General features: G+C 43.8%; 1 protein-coding gene across 4 annotated transcripts in view; it reads right to left on the reverse strand.

The window, feature by feature from the left end:
- Positions 1 to 3,054: 3,054 nt before the first annotated feature.
- sugct (succinyl-CoA:glutarate-CoA transferase) overlaps positions 3,055 to 15,388 on the reverse strand; it is a 563,356-nt gene continuing 551,022 nt past the window's right edge. For 2 of the 4 annotated variants that reach the window (XM_063066693.1, XM_063066716.1), the window contains exon 14: positions 3,237 to 6,785. In XM_063066693.1, coding sequence (XP_062922763.1) covers positions 6,622 to 6,785 — 164 coding nt within the window. In that variant the 3' untranslated portion in view covers positions 3,237 to 6,621. Of the gene's footprint in view, positions 3,212 to 3,234; positions 6,786 to 15,388 lie in introns of those variants that run through there. The other 2 variants (XR_010020283.1, XM_063066726.1) reach the window with 2 other exon arrangements.

Genomic DNA, 15,388 nt, shown 5'->3' on the forward strand with positions numbered 1-15,388 from the left:
CTCAGCAGGTCAGGCAGCATCCGTGGAAAAGATCGGTCAACGTTTCGGACCGGAACCCTTCGTCAGGACTGTTGAAGGGTTCCGGCCTGAAACGTCGACCGATCTTTTCCACGGATGCTGCCCGACCTGCTGAGTTCCTCCAGCGTGTTGTGAGTGTTGCTTTGACCCCAGCATCTGCAGATTATTTTGTGTTTAGCCTCTGACAACTAAGTCCAGCGGAACCATTTCTACTGACAGGAGAAGGGGCAAAGGTGGGTTACTGGCGCCTTAAAACCAGTCGCTTTGGGCAGATGAGGCTCATCAGCACTGGTTGGCAGCTCATCTCGGAGAAGGAAAACTCTGATCTCAAGCCTCCGCTGCCTTGCAGCTATTCCCATTCATGGGGAAGTCTTTGGGAGTAAACCCCGACGGAAAACTCCAGAGCTGGAGTTCCTAAAGCTGTCTTACATTGAGTTCAACACTGACTGGCAACTCCTGTGATGCCAACTGTATTGGCCTCTGCCGTTCCTTTTGGTTCATCGGATGTATGGAGAGGGGGAGCTTGCTACATGGGCAACAGCTTGCTCTCCATATCGTACTGCCCAGACTTGCATATCTAGACAGCTAGGACACAATATCCATGTTTGACCCTGACTGACGGAAGCCGCTCCCCCTTTCTCTCTCTCACACACACATATATATATAGTGAATAAAGTTGATCCTTGATCCTTGAATCTTATTAATCCTAATTTATACAGTGGTAACACCACAGATTTGAGAGCCGTTTGTATTGGATGCATATTGAGCACATGTTTCAGGTATTCAATACCTGAATACTCTGTGCAGTATAATATAGGCATCTCCCAAGTTAGGGTCGTTTGCCGAACAAAAAAAGTTGCCCGTATAAAGTTTACAGCACGCTGCCCAAAAACCTGAGATGTAGACTAGAATTTGCTCTCACTGAATTTATCTGAAACGAGTAAATAAATAAACATAGAAGTGTTATAATCACAAGAGGTTGCAGAGGGTTGTAGATTCAGCTGGCTCCATCAAGGGCACAAGCCTCCCCCCCACCATCAAGGACATCCTGAAGAGGTGATGCCTCAGAAAGGTGGTGTCCATCATTAAGGACCCTCACCATCCAGGACACGCCCTCTTCGCATCGCTACCAGCAGGGAAGAGGAACAGGAGCCTTAAGTGCACACTCAACATTTTAGGAACAGCTTCTTCCCCTCCATCACCAGATTTCTGAGCAATCCGTGAACCCATGATTACTATCCCACGCATTCCTATGAGTTCTAGTGAAGGGTCTCTGCCTGACACGTCGACTGTTATTCCTCTCCATAGATACTGCCCGACCTGCTGAGTTCCTCCAGTGTGAGAACGACCTCATTATTCACCTTTCGCACATTTATTTATTGTTTTAACTTATCGTAACTGTGTGCTGTCACAAAGCAAGCAACAAATTTCATATATATAAGCCATTGATTCTAGTTATTCTGAGACTGTTGAAACTGGTTCTAGTTTCCTCAGCCAACGGAAATATCTTCCCTTCCCTGATTTTTGGGTAGCATGCTGTAAATTCTGCAAGGCTAGTTTTTTTTTGTTTCGCAAATGACCCACACTTTATATCTTACATCCTCTCATACTTCAGAGCGATCTTAAAATTTTTTTTTACCTTAATCATACAGACTAAGTTGTTCACCATGCTATCCAATATTAACCAGTCCACTATTAATCTAATTGTAGGCACAATCAAAATTCTTTGTTTAAACTTCACATGCCAGGTACATTTTATTGTAACTTGCTGCAGAGCTGGGCGTGCAGTTCTCCAGTCTGCAGTTCCCACAGAAATCCTGTGGCTGTCCCTTACACATGTCCCTCAGAGCTCCTGGGCATATATCTCACCTGCACTTCTCCCTCACCCCCCACCAAGCTCCATTGTTTTTCTTTCCCATTGTTTCCAAAATGTCCGTGATTATCTCTCTCTCCAACATTCTCCCTAAAACTCCCAGGTCTCTTGCTCCCATATTCCCTCTAAAATTCCTGGGTGTCTCTTTCCCACACATCCCCTGTAAAACAGCCGAGCCTCTCTCTCCCACACTCCCTAAAATTCCTGAGCCTCTCTCTCCCATACTCCCCCTGTAAAACAGCCAAGCCTCTCTCTCCCAGTCTCCCTAAAACTCCTGACCATCTCTCTCCCACACTCCCCCTGTAAAATAGCCAAGCCCCTCTCTCCCATACTCCCCCTGTAAAACACCGGAGCCCCCTTCTCCCACACTCCCCCTGTAAAGCTCCCAAGCCCCTCTCTCTCACACCCCTCCTGTAAAAGTCCCACGCCCCTCTCTCCCACACTCCCCCTGAAAAACTCCTGGGTCTCTCTCTCCCACACTCCCAAGCATTTGTCTCCCATAATTCTGCAGAATTTCTGGGATTTTCTCTCCCACATCTGCCTCCCTGAAAGCTTTTATCTGTCTCTCACTTCCCTGAGCCTTTCTCCAACTTGTTATCTGTACTCCTTGGCTATCACACTGCAGGACATGTCTTGGTGACCATCTTTAATAATCCACACCCAGAATATAAACTGAAAGACTCAATTACTTCTCGTGGCAATCCCACGATCCCATCATTAAGTGGGATTTCTGTCAATGAGACTCTGCTTTGTACAACAGGGTACTGCATCTGCAATTCAAGCAGTACCGCAAAGCTAATTTTTTGCAGAATGTGTTGAAACAGCTGGAAAAGGTGGGAGGTAACGTAAAGCTCTGCAAGTTAAACCACTTAAATTTTGGGTGAAGAAGAGAATCAAGCTTCCAGAAGGTCTCATTAGGTCAGGCAGAACCTGTGAAGGCAGAGGGACAGACAAAAGTCTGGGTCAGAACACAGCAACTTGATTTTCCTCCAGATTCCAGCATCTGCCGTCTCTTGTGTCTCTCTTGTACTTATTTTCTGTTTATTCCTCTTGATAAATGTATTAATTCAAGACTATTTGCCAGAAAAATTAATCCTAAACAAACCACTGCCTAACATATTGACGTCAGAATATTTAAAAAATACTGTCAGATGAACCTTCCAAATGCTTTTTATTTTAAAACAATTTTAAGTACATCGGGCTTGATAATCAAAGTATCATAATAAAATGTCATTGACTTCGTACCGTTAAGATAAATTTCATTGAGAATTTCATCGCAGCCCGAACACCTTGAACAAGATTCCACTGTTTAAAAGATCTCTGCAAACACAGATAATGAAAATAGTTTCAAGGGAAAGAGGAAATATGGAATTACTTCGAGACAAATGCGCTTGTAAACCCACCATCATGGACGTTTATACAGAAGGGTGCCAGGAAAGGGTCAATAATATCATGAAGGATCCCACACACCCTGCTCATGGACTGTTTGTCCACTCACACCAGGGAGGAGGCTACTTGGCATCCAGGCCAGGACCACCAGACTCACAAAGAGTTACCTTCCCCAAGCAGTAAGGCTGATCAACACCTCCACCCGCTAACCCACACCTTCACTCCCCCAACCACCACTGCTTCATCATTTCCTGTTAGTCACCCATGTACAGACACTACTATACCTGGTGTCACTTTATCAATCTATGATCTATGCATATAAGCTATCTTATGTATATGTACCAAGATGAAACCACCCCCAGGCTGGAGGAGCAACACCTTATATTCCATCTGGGTAGCCTCCAACCTGATGACATGAATATTGATTTCACCTTCTGGTAAAAAAAAAATTCCCTTCCCCTCCCCTCTTTGATTGCCCTTTCTGGCCTCTTACCTCTTCTCAGCAGCCTATCATCTCCCCCGAGTCCCCTCCTCCTTCCCCTTCTCCTACGATCCACTCTCCTCTCCTATCAGATTCTTTCTTCTCCAGCCCTTTACCTTTCCCACCCACCTGGCTTCACCTACCATCTTCTAGCTACCTTCCTCCCCTCTCCCCCCCATCATTTTATTCTGGTGTCTTCCCCCTTCCTCTCCAGTCCCGGTGAAGGGTCTCGGCCTGAAACGTTTACTGTTTACTCTTTTCCATGGATGCTGCCTGACCTGCTGAGTTCCTCCAGCATTTTGTGCGTGTTGCTTTCTATTTACAGTTTTTTTAATTATTATGTTCTTGATCTTATTGTGCTGCATCAGATCCAGGGTAACAATTATTTCTTTCTCTTTTACACCTGTATACTGGAAATGACATTAAACAATCCTGAATCTTGAAAACTTTGCAATGTGTATTTAACCTTGCATTATGCACTTAATTTCCATCCTCACACTGAGTATTTGTCCTTGAGCTGGGGATTCGGCACCACAAGCGAATCCAGGTTTACGAGGAAAGAAATATTACAACTCTGGAACTTTAACAATCCTCAACCCATAAACACAGAAGAGATCCAGAGTAACGCTCACAAAATCCTGAAGGAACTCAGCAGGTCAGGCAGCATCTAAGGAGAAGAATAAAGAGTTGATGCTTTGGGCTGTAACCTTTCGCCAAACGTTGACTCTTTATTTATTTCCATAGATGCTGTCTGACCTCCTGAGTTCCTCCAGTGGTTTGTGTGTGTGTTCCTCCCCAACCCCTCTGATCCCACGGAACTAATTCAGTGAATTAGGTGGATGACCTGGTATTTATTATTGGGACAGCTTCCAACACCAAACTCATCTATGCAAAAAAAATGCTTTACTTGTGCCCAGAGCCTTCCTTCTAAAGTTATTTCAATGGCCACAGCCAAAGTTGTGACACTATGGAGTAAATTTGCAAACTGATCCAGTGTGGACATTCAACATTACATTCCTTCAAGGTTCTTCATATGAGTCAGAAATGTTTGTATCAAGAAAGCCACATAAAATAGATAGAAATGTTTATTCAGACAATATCTGCGGCTTGTCCAAACTATGAAATATAAACAATTTACATTCTGTAGTGTAGATAATTGATTCCAGTAAGAAGTGAGGGATATATTAACATTTTTATCAGCTCACTTTCAACATATTAAGGAAGTACAAAATTAGCTTCTTAAAAACTCTTCCCAATTGCTTTTATTTGCATTATAAAAGAAGAAATTTTGTCATTGAAGTTTTAGTTCTGTTGTGTTAGAACACAGCACAGCAGTGGACAGTACAGGTCCTTTGGCCACAAGAGGGTGGTGAACCTGTGGAATTCGTTGCCACGATGGCTATGGAGGTCGAGTCATTGGGTATATTTAAAGCGGAGGTTGATAGATTCTTGATTAGTTGGGGTGTCAAAGGCTATGGGGAGAAGGCAGGCGAATGGGGATGAGCGGATAGTAAATCAGCCGTGGTGGAATGATGTGCTAACCCCAAGAGCAATCTCACCTTTCCCTCCCACATAACCCTCCATTTTCCTTTAATCCACATGCTTATCTAAGAGGTGATTATCTAAATGCCCTAATGTATATACCTCTACTATCGCCCCTTGCAGTGTGTTCCATGCAGTTACCGCCCTCTAAAAACAACTACGTTTGACATCCCCCACTCATTTCTCTGATCACCATAAATATATGTCCACTCATTTCAGTGATTTGCTGCCTAGGAAAGAAAGGCACTGATTGTCCACTCAATCTTTGCCTCTTATCATCTTATACATTTGCAGTGAGGTTATGCTTTCTATGAGCAGTGTTTGGCACTGGGACTTTGGCAAGTTCAAAGTGGCCTTGCAGTTATTATCAGTGACATTTTGTATTTTAGCCCACATGTCAGTAAAAGTTACTGGCTTGGAGAAGTTCAATTTCCATCAAGTTAATGTGGTTGAATTTGCACAAGTCAAACACCACAACATTCATCAATTCTATACCTTTACAAAGGCATTTGTCTAAAGATTTCTGAACAACTATTTTGAATTCCATCCACTTTTGGGCCCCTTCTCCAAGAAAGGATGTACTGGCGTTGGAGAGGATCCAGAGGAGATTCATAAGAATGATCCTGTGAATGAATGGGTTAACATATGAGGAGCATTTGATCATTCTGGGCTTGTACTTGTTGGAGTTTAGAAGAATGAGGGAATTTCATTGAAACCTATGGAATATTGAAAGGCCAAGATAGAGTGGACATGGAGAGGATGTTTCCAGGGTGGATGTGGAGAGGACGTTTCCTATAGTGGGTGAATCTATTACCACAGGGACAGACTCAGAATAGAAAGGCATCCCCTTAGGACAGAGATGAGGTGGAATTTCTTTAGCCAGAGGGTGGGGAACCTGTGGAATTCATTGCCACAGACAGCTGTGGAGGCCAAGTCATTGAGTATATTTAAAATGGAGGTTGATATGTTCTTGATTAGTCAGGCCGTCAAAGGTTACAGGGAGAAGGCAGGAGAATGGGATTGAGCTGTGATGGAATGACAGAGCAGACTCGATGGGCTGAAAAGACCTAATTTTGCTCCAATGTTATATGGCCTTTAGGGCACCAGCTTTGAAGGTCCACACCAGGAACATATTATATATCTTCATTGATCACTCTGCGGCTAATTACATTACAGAAAACACGGCTGAACAGCCTTACAACAATCTGGAGCTCAATTTACCTTGCTTCATTTATTGTATGCAATTGTAAAAGATCTAAAGTGTGAAAGAGGTTGATCTCAGAAAGCTCAAAACCAGTTTTCTCGTATAGATTAGCCTTCAGTTTAGTTCATGCTGAGTGACTGTCTCGGCCGCAAGTAATTCCTTGATAAAGTTATCACTGTAACCCAGCATAGTCTTTAGTACTTCGATGGTGTGCTGTCCAGTCAAAGGTGGCGGCTTCGGACTGGATATCTTGAAGTCACTGAACCTGACAGCAGGACCTGTGGAGTAATCAAAAAGAGCTGAGTACTAACAAAGGGAGGAAGATGGTTGTAGTTTCACATTAGATCAGAGACTGGTTAAATAAACGGGCCCAACATATTGATGCAATTATAAGTAAGGCAGGTCAGCACCATATTCCATTAGGAGTTTGAGGTGATTTGGTATGTCAACAAAGACTCCAGCAAATTTCTGCAGATGTACGGCGGAAGACATTCTGACTGGGTTGCATCACCGTCTGGTAATGATACGGTAATGCACAGGCTCGGAAAAAGCTGCAGAGGGTTGTAAACCCAACCATTTCCACTGTGGGCGCGAGCTTCCTCAGCAACAAGACATGTCCAAATGGCAATGCATCAAGAAGGTCGCATCCATCATTAAGGATCCTCACTGTCCAAGATATACCCACACTCAACAATTCAGGAACTCCATCAGATTTCTGAACAGTTCATGAACCCATGAACACTACCTCACTATTTTGCATAAACACAAGAAATTCTGCAGATGCTGGAAATCCAGAGCAACACACACAAAATGCTGGAAGGACTCAGCAGGTCAGGCAGCATCTATGGAAATGAATAAACAGTTGATGTTTTGGGCTGAGAATGGGCAAAGAAGTAGCAGATGGAATACAGCATTAGGAGGTGTGTGGTCATGCACTGTGTTAGAAGAAATAAAAGCATGAACTATTTTCTAAATGGGGAGAAAATCCAAAAATCTGAGGTGCAAAGAGCCCTTGTGCAGGAGTCCCTCAAGGTTAACTTGCAAGTTGAGTCGGTAGTGAGGAAGGCAAATGCATTCATTTCGAAAGGACTAGAATATAAAAACAAGGGTGTATTGCTGGATCTTTATAAGGCATTGCTCAGACTGTACTTGGAGTATTGTGAGCAGATTTGGGCCCCTTATCTAAGAAAAGATGTGCTGACATTGGAGAGGCTTCAGAAGAGGTTCACAAGAATGATTCTGGGAATTAAAGGGTTATTGTATGAGGAGGGATCTCATTGAAACATTTTGAATGTTGAAAGGCCTACATAGAGTAGGTGAGGAGAGGATGTTTCCCATGGTGGGAGCCTAGGACCAGAGGGCACAGCCTCAATATAGAGGGATGTCTTTTTAGAACAGAGATGAGGAGGATTTTCTTCAGGGTTGTGAATAATTGGAATTCATTGGCATGGACGGCTGCGCAGGCTGAGTGATTGGGTATACTTGAAGCGGAGGTGGATAGATTCTTGATTAGTAAGGGTGTCAAAAGTTACAGGAAGCCGGCAGGAAAATGAGTTTGAGAGGAATCAGCCATGATGGAATGAAAGAGCAGATTCGATGAGCCAAATGGCTTAATATCTCATTGTCTTATGCTCTTTGTAACATCGAGCATAAGGCATAAGAACAGAATGAGGGCATCTGGCCCACTGAGTCTGTGTAAAACATCAAAATCTCTGGAAGTGCACAGAGTCAAAGGTCTTTCAATACGATTAAATAAATGTCACCCTTGATATGGTCGAAGCATTAGAAAGTCACAATATCTGGATGAGAAACAAGTAATCATCTCTGAGAGCACTAAAATTACAAATTTCCTTCAATCTCATACTCACAGCCTTATTGAATAAGTTCAACGTAGCCCCATGGCACTGTCATGGTGTTTATATTAAGATGTGTGCCTATTAGGACGCAAGTTATTCAACCTCTATTGAAACTATTGTCTACCTCCAGACCTCACTCAAAATGAGATGGTGATTATTGGGACACAAATAGAAAGCTGTGGAACTTGAAATAGTGTGTAACCCAATTAGTAACCACAGTGAAGGAATTGTGATGGGAAATGAGAAAAGCAGTGCTTTGTTTAATTAAAATTCCAGTTACTTCATCATCAGTCAATTCTCCTGCATGAATGGAGAATTATAACACTGAAGCATAGTTTCGTTCCCCCAATAAACAGAATATTCCTAGAACACAATCGGGGAAGTTTATCAATGTTCTACTTTCAGAGGAGGCTGAAGAAAGCTGGACTATGCACATCTATACTCACGTCCTTCTACAGGTGCACAGTGGAGAGCATCCTAACAAACTGCATCACTGTACTGCTGCAGGCAAGAAGGCTTTACTGCCCAATGCAGTCAAAACTGCCCAATGCATTACTGGCACCAGCCTACAGAAAGGTGCCAGAGAAGGGCCATAACATCATGAAGGATTTCACCCACACTGCTCATGGACTGTTTGTCTCACTCCCATCAGGGAGGAGGCTACGTAACATCCACACCAGGACCACCAGTCTCAAAAACAGTTATTTTCCCCAAGCAGAAAGGCTGATCAACACCTCCACTGACTAACCCACCCCTCCACAACCCCCCCAACTACCACTACTTTATCACTTCCTACAGTCACCTCATGTACAAAATTAAAAAGGGCAAAGACTACAGGGCTGAAGGTTTTGTATTTAAATGCACGTAACATTCAGAATAAGGTGGATGAACTCGCAGTGCAGTTACAGATTGGTCGGTATGACGTTGTCGGCTTCATTCAGTCGTGGCCATAGTTGAGAGCTTAACATCAAAGGATATGCTTTGTATTGAAAGGGCAGGCAGGAAGGCATAGGCGGTGGTGTGGCTCTGTTGGTAAGAGATGAAATTACATCTTTGTAAAGAGGTAACATTGGGACAGAGAATGTCGAACCTTTGTGGGTGGAGTTAAGAAACTGCAAGAGTAAAAAAAACGTTATGGGAATCATATATAGGCTCCAAATAGTAGCCAAGATTTGGGGCTGAGATTGCAAAGGGAGCTGGAAAAGGCATGCAATAAAACTAATGTCACAATTATAATGGAAAATTGGTTGGTGTTGGATCATAAGAGAGGGAATTTGTTGAATGCCTAAGAGATGGGTGTTTAGAGCAGCATGTGCTTGAGCCTACTGGAAGAAAGGCTATTTTAAATTGGGTGCTGTGTAATAACCCAGATCATATTAGGGAGCGTAGCATAAAGGAACCCTTAGGAGACAGTGATCATAATATGATTGAATTCATACTGCAATTTGAGAGGGAGAATCTTAAGTCACAATGGAATAAAGTGAATTTCAGAGGTATGAGAGAGGAGCTTCCCCAGGAGGATTAGACGAAGATACTGGTGGGGATGACGGCAGAGCAGAGATGGCTGGAGTTTCTGGGAGTAGTTCACAAGGTGCAGGATAGATATGTCCCACAGAAGAAGTTGTTCTCAAATGGCAGGGGTAGGAAACCATGACTGACAAAGGAAGTTAAGGACTGCATAAAAGTAAAGGAAAGGTCATATAAGGTATCAAAAGGGAGTGGGAAGTTGGATGATTGGGAAGCTTTAAAAATCCAACAAAAGGAAACTAAAAAAGCTGTAAGAAGGGAAAAGATGAAATATGAGGGCAAATTAGCCAATAATATAAAGCAGTATATCAAAATCTTTTTCAGTTATATAAACAATAAAAGGCAGGTGAGAGTTGATATTGGACCACTGGAAAATGATACTGGTGAGGTAGTAATGGGGGACAAAGAGATGGCAGATGAACATAATGGGTACTTTGCATCTGTCTTCACTGTGGAAGCTACTAGCAGTGTGCCAGAGGTCCATGAGTAACAGGGTGCAGGAGTGAGTGCTATTGCTATTACAAAGGAAGAAGCCAAATTCAAAGATCTTAAGGTGGTTAAGTCACCTGGAACTACATCCCAGAGTCCTGAGAGAGGTTGCTGAGGAGATAATGGATGCAATGGTCATGATCTTTCAAGAATCACTTGACTTTGGCATGGTCCCAGAGGACGAAAAGATTGCAAATGTCACTCCGCTCTTTAAGAAGGGAGGAAGGCAAAAGAAAGGAAATTATAGGCCAGTTAGCCCAAACTCAGGAGTTGGAAAAGTGTTGGAGACTAATTATAAAATAAGTCAAAGTCAGCATGTTTTCTGTAAAGGGACATCTTGCCTGACAAATCTGTTAAGAGTTCTTTGAGGAAATAACAAGCAGGGTGGACAAAGGAGAGGCAGTGGATGTCATTTACTTAGATTTTCAGAAGGCGTTTGATAAGGTGCCACACATGAGACTGCTTAACAAGATAACATCCTATGGCGTTACAGGAAAGATATTGGTATGGAAAGAGGAGTGTTGACTGGCAGGAAGGAGCGAGTGGGAATAAAAGGGGCCTTTTCTGGTTGGCTGCCAGTGACTAGTGGTGATCCTCAATAATCAGTATTGGGACTGCTGCTTTTCACATTGTTTGTCAATGATTTAGATAATGGAATTAACGTCGACTGCACCTCTTCCTATAGATGCTGCCTGGCCTGCTGCGTTCACCAGCAACTTTGATGTATGTTGCTTGAACTTCCAGCATCTGCAGAATTCCTGTTGTTTAGATAATGGAATTGATGGCTTTGTGGCAAAGTTTGCAGATGATATGAAGATGGGTGGAGGGGTAGGTAGTGCTGAACAAGCAATATGATTCTATCAGGACTTATACAAATTGACAGAATGGGCAAAAAAGTGGCAGATGGAATATGGTGTTCGGAAATGTATGAAAATGCATTTTTGTAAAAGGAACAATAGTGTGGACTACTATCTAAATGGAGAGAAGGTTCAAACATTAGAGGTGCAGAGGGACTTAGGAGTCCTTGGGCAAGACTCCCAACAGGTTAATGTACAGGTTGAGGCTGTGGTAAAGAAGGCAAATGCAATGTTTTGCATTTATTTCAGGGGTAATAGAATATAAAAGCAAGGAGATAATGCTGAGGCTTTATAAGACATTAGTCAGGCTGCAGTTGGGGTATTGTCAACAGTTTTGGGTCTGCTATCTCAGAAAGCATGTGTTGTCATCAGAGAGAGTCCAAAGGAGGTTCACGAGGATGATTCTGGGAATGAAGGGGTTAACATATGAGGAGTGTTTGGCAGCTTTGAGTCAGTACTCACTGGAACTTAGAAGAATGTAGGAGGAATCTCATTGAAACCTACTGAATGCTGAAAGGATTACATAGGGTGAATGTAAAGAGGATATTTCCTATGGTGGGGGTATCCAAAACTAGAGGGAACAACCTCAAAATTGAGGAGCAACCTTTTATAGTAAGGAGGAATTTTTTTAGCCAAAGTGTGGTGAATCTGTGGAATACTCTGCCACAGACTGTGGTGGAGGCTAAGTTTGTTGATATATATAAGCTGGAAGTTGAGTGTTGCTTGATCGATCAGGGTAAGAGTGGGCTCCCTCACCTCCACCTCTCTGACTCTCAATACAGGAGCCCCTCAGGGCTGTGTACTGAGTCACCTCCTTTACTCCCTGTATACTCATGACTGTGTCGCCACCCACAGCTCTAATCTGCTAATTAAATTTGCCGATGACACTACATTGATTGGCCTTATCTCAAACAATAACAAGGTGGCCTACAGGGAAGAAGTCATCTCTCTGACACAGTGGTGTCAAGGAAACAACCTCTCCCTCAATGTCACAAAAACAAAGGAGCTGGTTTTGGATGACAGGAGGAATGGAGACAGGTGTGTAAAAGGGCCCGGAGGATCACTGGGGACCCGAGTCACCCAACCACAATCTATTCCAGCTGCTACCATCGGGGAAACGGTGGTGGCATCCGTTAGTCTCACGAGACCATGGATCTGTGCCTGGTTAGGGCACAGGCCTGGTCAATGTTGTATGGAAGACCGGCAGTTGCCCATGCAACAAATCTCCCCTCTCCATGACACCGAGGTTGTCCAAGGGAAGGGCAAGGGCCGATACAGCTTGGCACCAATGTCATCACAGGAGTTGCCAGAATGACGTTGAAGGCAACGTCGGACTTCCTTAGGGATTCCAGCTCTGGATTTGTCCTCAGGGTTTACTCCCAAAGCCTTTCCCATGAGTGGGTATGGCCGTAATGCAACGGAAGTTAGAAATCAGAGTTTTCTCTCTCTTAGATGGACTGCCTTCCCAGGCTGACAAGCTCTATCTACCCGAAGGACTGGTTTTCAGGCACCAGGACCCGTCTTCGCCCCTTCTCCTGTCAGTAGAAACAGTTCCGCGGGCTTAGAGGCCAAGCCACACGAGAAGGCCAGGAGTTGGACTTGGTTGTCAGAGGCTATTTGAGGTGCATGCCGTGAGGAGCACTTTTGGGGTAGTGGGAGTTTGTCCCCACTATCACTACAACTCCTCGGCTTGACAGCCTTAGAAATGCAGCATAAAAGCCAGGACCATCAGGCTCCGGGACAGCTTCTTCCACCAGGCCATCAGACTGATTAACTCACGCTGATTTGAGTGTACTCTATATTACATTAACTGTTCTATTTATTATAAAGTGTTATAAAGTACTATGATTGCACAAATCATATTTAGACAGAGACGTAATGTAAAGATTTTTACTCCTCATGTATGTGAAGGATGTAAGAAATAAAGTCAATTCAATTCAAGGGCTATGGCGAGAAGGCAGGTGTGTGGGGTTTAGTGGGATCCGGGATCAGCCATGATGGAATGGTAGAGCAAACTCGATGGGCTGAATGGCCTTATTCGGCTCCTATGTCTTATGGTCTTATGGTACAGACACTCCTGTACCTAACATCACTTTATGGACATACATTCAATCTATGTACGTATGCAAGTTACTTTGCGTGGTTTCCTTGAACAATTCTGTAAACAAACCCACAAACCTTGTACTAGCGGAAATCTGCAAATTTAAGCAACACACACAAAATGCTGGAGGAACTCATTAGGCCAGGCTGCTTCCTAGTTGTGAGCCAATGCCAGCAAAATTCCAGACCACTATGTCAGTGACGAGATTTCCTGCTCCACAGCACAAATGAATTTCCAAAACCAACAGCACAATACAGGTCCTTTGGCCCACAATGCTGTGCCAAACATGTACTTACTTTAGAAATTACCTAGGGTTACCCACAGCCCTCTATTTTTCTAAGCTCCATGTACCTACTCAGGAGTCTCTTAAAAGACCCTACTGCATCCGCCTCCACCACCATCGCTGGCAGCCCATTCCATGCACTCTCCACTCTCTGAATAAAAACTTACCCCTGACATCTCTGTACCTACTTCCAAGCACCTTAAAACTGTGTCCTCTCGTGTTAGCCATTTCAGCTCTGGGAAAAAGCCTCTGACAATCCACACAATCAATGCCTCTCATCATCTTATACATAGAAACATAGAAAAACCTGCAGCACAACCTGCAGAGTTGTGCTGAACATGTCCCTACCTTAGAAATTACTAGGCTTACCCATAGCCCTCGATTGTTCTAAGCTCCATGTACCTATCCAAAAGTCTTTTAAAAGACCCTATCGTATCCGCCTCCACCACCATTGCCGGCAGCTCATTCCACGCACTCACCACTCTCTGAGTAAAAAACTTACCCCTGACATCTCCTCTGTACCTACTCCCCAGCACCTTAAACCTGTGTCCTTTTGTGGCAACCATTTCAGCCCTGGGAAAAAGCCTCTGACTATCCACACGATCAATGCCTCTCATCATCTTATACACCTCTATCAGGTCACCTCTCATCCTCTGTCACTCCAAGGAGAAAAGGCCAAGTTCACTCAACCTATTCTAGTAAGGCATGCTCCCCAATCCAGGCATCATCCTTGTAAATCTCCTCAGCACCCTTTCTATGGCTTCCACTTCCTTCCTGTAGTGAGGCAACCAGAAATGAGCACAGTACTCCAAGTGGAGTCTGACCAGGGTCCTATATAGCTGCAACATTACCTCTTGGCTCCTAAATTCAATTCCACGATTAATGAAGGCCAATGCACCATACGCCTTCATAACCACAGAGTCAACCTGCGCAGCAGCTTTGAGCGTCCAATGGGCTCGGACCCCAAGATCCCTCTGATCCTCCACACTGCCAAGAGTCTTACCATTAATACTATATTTTGCCATCATATTTGACCTACCAAAATGAATCACTTCACACTTATCTGGGTTGAACTCCATCTGCCACTTATCAGCCTAGTTTTGCATCCTATCAATGACCCGCTGTAACCTCTGACAGCCCTCCACACTATCCACAACACCTCCAACCTTTGTGTCATCAGCAAACTTACTAACCCATCCCTCCACTTCCTCATCTAGGTCATTTATAAAAATCACGAGGAGTAAGGGTCCCAGAACAGATCCCTGAGGCACTGACCACTGGTGACTGACCTCCATGCAGAATATGACCCATCTACAACCACTCTTTGCCTTCTGTGGGCAAGCCAATTCTGGATCCACAAAGCAAGGTCCCCTTGGATCCCATGCCTCCTTACTTTCTCAATAAGCCTTGCATGGGGTACCTTATCAAATGCCTTGCTGAAATCCATATACACTACATCCACGGCTCTACCTTCATCGATGTGTTTAGTCACATCCTCAAAAAATTCAATCAGGCTCGTAAGGCACAACCTGACTTTCACAAAGCCATGCTGACTAGGCCTAATCATATTATACCTCTCCAATTGTTCATAAAACCTGTCTCTCAGGATCTTCTCCATCAACTTACTAACCACTGAAGTAAGACTCACTGGTCTATAATTTCCTGGGCTATCTCTACTCCCTTTCTTGAATAAGGGAACATCAGCAACCCTCCAATCCTCCAGAACCTCTCCCGTCCCCATTGATGATGCAAAGATCATTGCTAGAGG

The sequence above is a fragment of the Mobula hypostoma genome, chromosome 1 (assembly GCF_963921235.1).
Source record: "Mobula hypostoma chromosome 1, sMobHyp1.1, whole genome shotgun sequence".
Taxonomy (NCBI): domain Eukaryota; kingdom Metazoa; phylum Chordata; class Chondrichthyes; order Myliobatiformes; family Myliobatidae; genus Mobula; species Mobula hypostoma.